Here is a 6,000-nt window from a genome sequence, read left to right as displayed (position 1 = left end):
CTCAAGTCTAAATACCTACAGCCATGCCCCACTCAAAGCATATTCTCTGTACAGCACTCTCCATATAGCTTCCAGCAATTCCAATTGCCTATGTCAGTCCCAGAGGTATTGTCTGTTCTTCCCATCCTTTTATCACTCCCATCATCCGGTTTGTTGTGTTGTGCTACAATGGAAACTGTATTTCAAAAGGTTTAGGAGAAACCTCACCTGCAGAGGCACCAGAGGACAAACCCAAGTCCACAGTAGGGGTCCAAGCAGATAGCAACTTCTCTGGAGGGATAAAGCTCACACTGCAGCTTAATAGAACGACAAAAGGCACTAGTGGCTGCATGAGACATCTGAAAGACAACAGCAAAGTAATTAAAATGATCAACTATGTCACTCGGAAGGCTCATTCCCAAACTGCGCCAAGTGCTTAAATCAGTTACAGGATAAAGAAAACAAATAAATATTGACTTTGTGCTCAGTGTAAACACACATGTAATTTATATCTAAGAAAACATAATTTTCCTTCAAGAGGGCATCCAAATAACCATGAAAGGGGAGGGTGAGACAGAATGAATGATAAGTTTGAAGTCACTTAGGAAGAAATCTGTGAGTGGTTTAAAGATGTGCTCCAAGCTGTATGCAAATGATAATGACAGCAAGCTAAATGTTCTGGAAGAACAAAGGAATGAATGACTGCAGGATCTGAATGAAGTACTTTGTTGCTCATCTGATCATCGGTAATATATTTCTAAGTACATATTTCTTAACACAATACGTAAAAAATGTCAATGCACTTTTTACACTGAAGAGGATTTTGCATGTAAAACAGTACTAAGGACCTAATAATTCAGTGATAAAGATCCCTAATGAACTTAGTAAAAGTTCTATAAAATGTTATCAGCTCCTAACTGAGAAACAGGCTATCAAAACCTTGGTAAGAAAGTTCTCAGAGATAAAACAAGCAGAAAGTAGAAACAAAAAACCTGATCAAAAGGAAACTCTTCTCATTTTTTCTTCTAGTGTTAGGATTTGCTCACATTCACCCATCCTGGCTTAGAAGTTCTAACTACAGTGGGAACAGAATTACATCTTTTAATCTTTATCCTCTCTGTTAATAACAAGAAGGATACCCATGTTAGAAGTACAGCCTGGATAGGATTTAACTCATATAACCTTTGATCTCTGCAACATACTGAGGTAGCTGCCTTATATAACTGTAAGAGTCAATGGAGGGGAACAGGCACTTGGAAGGTAAAAATTATCTGATCTTAAGGTAAACAGGGAAATAAAGCTCCAGAAGCGTCTTTTACTCCATTGCCAATCAGAGCCATAACTGAGGCTGGACATGTTCCAAGTGATGCAAAAGGACCAGGTCAAAACAGGTGCCCACATAGTGATCATCTGCAGTTTGTAGAGAATGATTCTACTCAAGCTGAATCAAGACCACTTTTTCACACAGGATTACTGAACTCTATAGGTCCAGAATTGGTGTTACTCTGTGAATTTTTACACCATACCAGGTTCAAGCTATTGAAAAAATTGAGAGTAAATGTAAGTGGAATCTACTACTTCCAAAGTGATTGCAAAATATTTATCAGCTTTTCAGAAGCCACATAAGTTATTTAGCCATTTTTTAAAATTTAGCACCACTGCCTTATGAATATAAGCCTTGTGGCTTCTTACGATACTTTTATAATTAATTAATCACTAGTGATGATCTTGTAGATGGTAACTGTTTCTATAAACCTGCTGAGTCAGTGATCTGGAGGCTTTGTGACCCAGATATCAGAAGCTAATCAAGAATTCCTTGGCAGATTTATCTAGATCTCCCTTTAGACACATTAAGAAAAGGTTTATCGACTTGCCCTGCCTTTGACTATGTTTGAAGCTCTCCAGATAGTGACTTTGCATAGTTAGTAGTAATTTCTGCAAGTCTGATAAGGTGGAATTCAGACCTGATTTAATACGGATGACTGCATCTGAAAAAATTATTTAAGGCTCCCTTCAGAAGAAATGAAGACTTATGTGACATTCACCCCATTCAAACATAGATGTTTCAGATAAGTCAGATAAATTGCACCCTAGAAGTCCCTGCTTCTCTCTGATGATTATTGAGGAGCCCAATGACTAGTCCACATTTGTAGGCATTCTAGCTATTTAAAACTGTATGAAATTAATCTTTCAGGAGTGTCTAATATGTGTCCATCAGCTAGCTCAGCAATTTAACCATCAGTCAACCTTGGGCTGGTCACTTCACTACTCTGTGCTTCAAATTCTCCATCTGAAAATTGGGAAAATGATGCTTTCTTTGTTTATAAAGTATGCTGACAGCTTCTGAAAACAGATGGATGATGCCAAAGAGTACAAGAAATTCAATATAGGCTATAAGTGTGGTACATCAGCAGAGATGGCTGAAGTAATCATAATCCTTGGGTATGAAACAGACAGGAGTAAGAAAGTAACAGGTAAGTACAAAGACAGTGATTTTACCTCTGCCTGCGTGTTGGTGAAACCAACACTGGAATAATTACCAAGTAAGTTAGCAGCTAGGTAAAACAGCTTTGATGAGTTGTAGCTAGAGGGATGGAGAAAATGGCAGAATAGAGACTTAAAGAGCTCAAGATGCCTGAGTTTATCAAACAAATCCACCAAGGAATTTTTTTCCTGCTTACTCTAGTGTTGTACCAGGTGAATATAGCAGAGACATCAGCAGTTCCCTTAAATGAATGAACAAGAGAATATTGAAAACCAGTGGCTAGTAGTTGAGTTGCAATAAGGAGGAGGGAATGAATGGGCACTGGAACAAGTAGAAAAAGGATGACTGAGTCTCATTTCCTTCTTAAGATGGAAAACTCACATGTCAGTTGAAGAATGCCTCTGGCAGACAAGCCAGTGGGCTATCTGCAAGGGTACTGGAATGAAATTTTTAATTCGAGGAGGAGAGGGGCTAAACTTGCCACACACAGTACTGTAACGAGTATAGAAGAACTAATTTGATGTTAATGGAATTAAATAACGACTGCAAGGGAGGAAGTAATTCAACTTCTATTATCAAAAATCAAGACAAGTTACAAATCAGGAGCAATGCACCACCTGCCAGCCATAGGAATGCCAGCTTTAACAAGAAGTCCCTACCTTTACCCCTGCTAGCATGCCAGTTGTGGAGACACTGAAGTCAAGGTAAGCAAGCGTTTCAGGGTTAGAAGGTTTGTAGATCTGTGCAGGCCGCTTCTTTGGCAAATCATCTAATGAAAACAGAGAAAGAAAAGGTGTGTATCTTACTCCCATGAGAGATAGACCTCTGAGTGCTTGACAAATACAATGATAAAAGAAGACAAAGAGGTCCCCAAGCCTTAGTACTCACCTGTATCTAGTACCGGAGGCCATGTTCTGATATCCACTGCTGCTGCCGCCTCTCGTGACCGCAACAATTTACATATTAATTGTGTAGTCATTAAGCAGGCAGAGCGGCTCACCTAGGAATTTAAGAAACAAATAATAACGCAATGGGATACTGATTTATTCTCCCATGAAAATGAGCAAGCCCATGATTTATTTTCTGCCAGAACAGGACACAGGTATATCAGTCTTATGTTTTCCAATTAGGACATGGAAAGATGCACAAAGAATGCAGCTCACAAAGCAGACAAAGTCATGTGAGTTTTACAAACTACCTGAAAATTGCACTTTGAGAAGAGTGTCGTAATGAAACTAAAGGCACCCTAATAGTGAGAATGTGACTTCTCCAACACATATATCAGTTATCAACCCAGAATGTCAGTACAGAACACTGACCAAAACACTTCGTATGTGATGGTAACATATCTTGGTTTATGAACAATATTTTCACATAAACCATAAACTAGCCTGACATTTATATATATAATTTTACTACCTTAAGTCAATTTTATGTTAGCCATATACTTCCAATTCCTGTGCTAGTGACAAACCACTGGGAACTCTTTTGATATCAGCAAAAGTAGCTCAAGACCAGAAATTGCGCAAGTGGCACTAAGAAATGAAATGTAGTTTACCGAAAATACTATCTGCACTGAATTTTAGATCACACATGTTGAAGGTATTCTCCTTTTAGATTTGCTATTTTTAAAAATTCATAAGTAGCAGCTATGAGAATACTTCTTACTGATTATAAAAATTAATGTATTCAGGGAAATATTCAGCCAAACACAAATATGAAGACTGTCAATCACTCAAGATAGTACAGAGGAAAAACTGAAAAGGCAGCATCCTTCTTCTTTTCCCTGAACTTTGAGAATCTGTGCAAATATTTCTAAGAGTATTTTTTTTCTTTAAGGAATCTGCAACATTTCATTGCACACTGAATTTCCAACGTTCAACCTAAGGAAATCAGTAACCATATGTTAACTAACACTAAATTTTACCACTGAGCAGAAGAGATCAGCTTCGGTTTACAGTAATCCCATGGAGGTCAATTTTATAGGTCAACTTCACAGAGCACATGAGGAAATTAGGAGCATACAAGCACTGACCCAAGCTCTACTTACTTCCTCTAACCCCACGATTTCCCTGTATGGACAATCTAAATATTTCAACATAAAAGTGAAGACAAATTAAGCCCCTGCAGTGTATCTCAATCCAATCATGTCACTGTCATGGCAAGGCAAGGTAATTCTTACCTAGCAAATCTTAGGACATAGTGAAGCTATAAAACAAAAGGAATTTCAAGCGTAGGTGGTTACTAGCCCTCTCAGGAATTATATTATCTGGAAGAACAGGAGGTTCATTAAAATACAGAATGTCTATGCCTGGAGAATAGCAAGTCAGAGGTAAACACACAGGGATGGTGAGAAGGAGAAAGAAGACATCTTGGCTACAGGTTAGCAACTGCTTGAGATGGGGCTTAATAATATACAGTCATATTTTACTACTACGAGTTTTTTAACTCAGAATTCCATTCAATAGTTCAGAAATTGCCAGATGTAAAAGGCTATGTCTTTGCAACCATTTTATTTCCTTCAGTAACAAGCACAATGCAGTTATGTGCAACAAAGACTAAACATGATTAGATAAAGGCAAAATATCAAGAGAAAGTACTGAATGAAAAAGTCTGAGTAACACTTCTCTGGAAATGAAATACTGACCAACTTCTTCACTACAGAACTTTGAAATTGCTTCAAACTGCAAAACAATTAGATGTACAGAGATGAGCACAAATCGCCATCAGTTCAAGCTAAGCTTTCCATTGGGATTTTTCTCAGTAGTCAGTGTACCATTGCCAAGTGAGGAATCCTACCATTCTTGGGCTACAGCTAAATACAAGAAAGCACTTCAAATATATTTCTTGAAAGGAGTAGCCTAACCGTGGCAACAAGTGACAGCACAAGTTAGGAGGTTGTGTGCTGCTGACTGTAGAACACACTGAAGATCTCAATCTTCAGAAGGAATACAACTCTTCAACCTACACCACCACTCACTTAAGTTACCGTTTAACCTGCTTGTGCGCTTTCAAGTGTCTGCTCACCTCCACAATCATCTTCACTGTAGGTAATGTGGTAGCTATGTTCTGGGGATGTGGAGGTCGAACTGTTATTGGCACACAGCCTGCATACAGGCATCCATAAAATGCGGCAATCAGGTCTATTCCTGCATGAAGAACAAAACAAAAATCCTCCCCTGAAAATCAAATAATTTAATCACAGACACCTATGTCGGCATAAATATTACCTGGAACTCAACTCAGAAGGTTAAATGAGCGACTAAGCCCTTCTTTTTCTGGCTCTTGTCAGTATTTGTTCAGCTTCACTGACTCCTTTCAATCGTACTGTTCTTATGAGCATGAAAAAACAAAGGCGACACACAAAGCTGTAGCCAGGTATCATCATTTAGGTGAAGTACATTTTTATGAACAGGAAGTAACCTGTTAAAAAGACTAATTTCTATGGACTAATTATCTTTCTAAAATTACATTTATAGACAAATGAGAGTCTACAAGATGAGGGATGCCCCAGGGAAAGGATGAGGTAGGACGAT

At 38.3% G+C, this 6,000-nt stretch overlaps 1 protein-coding gene across 1 annotated transcript in view; it reads right to left on the bottom strand.

Annotated features, from left to right (window-relative positions):
* Positions 1-207: 207 nt before the first annotated feature.
* Positions 208-6,000, bottom strand: part of LOC104471150 (disco-interacting protein 2 homolog C) — a gene marked incomplete at its 3' end in the record, with an annotated part of 97,018 nt that continues 91,225 nt past the window's right edge. The window contains exons 25-28 of the mRNA XM_010086389.1: positions 5,492-5,613; positions 3,353-3,464; positions 3,124-3,233; positions 208-338 (exon numbers count right to left, since the gene is read on the bottom strand). Of these exons, the coding sequence (XP_010084691.1) occupies positions 208-338; positions 3,124-3,233; positions 3,353-3,464; positions 5,492-5,613 (475 nt within the window). The remainder of the gene's footprint in view (positions 339-3,123; positions 3,234-3,352; positions 3,465-5,491; positions 5,614-6,000) is intronic.

The sequence above is a fragment of the Pterocles gutturalis genome, unplaced genomic scaffold, assembly GCF_000699245.1.
Source record: "Pterocles gutturalis isolate BGI_N339 unplaced genomic scaffold, ASM69924v1 scaffold1716, whole genome shotgun sequence".
Classification (NCBI taxonomy): Eukaryota; Metazoa; Chordata; class Aves; order Pterocliformes; family Pteroclidae; genus Pterocles; species Pterocles gutturalis.
The sequence above is the reverse complement of the archived record's forward strand: the minus strand, read 5'-3'. Positions and strand labels throughout refer to the sequence as shown.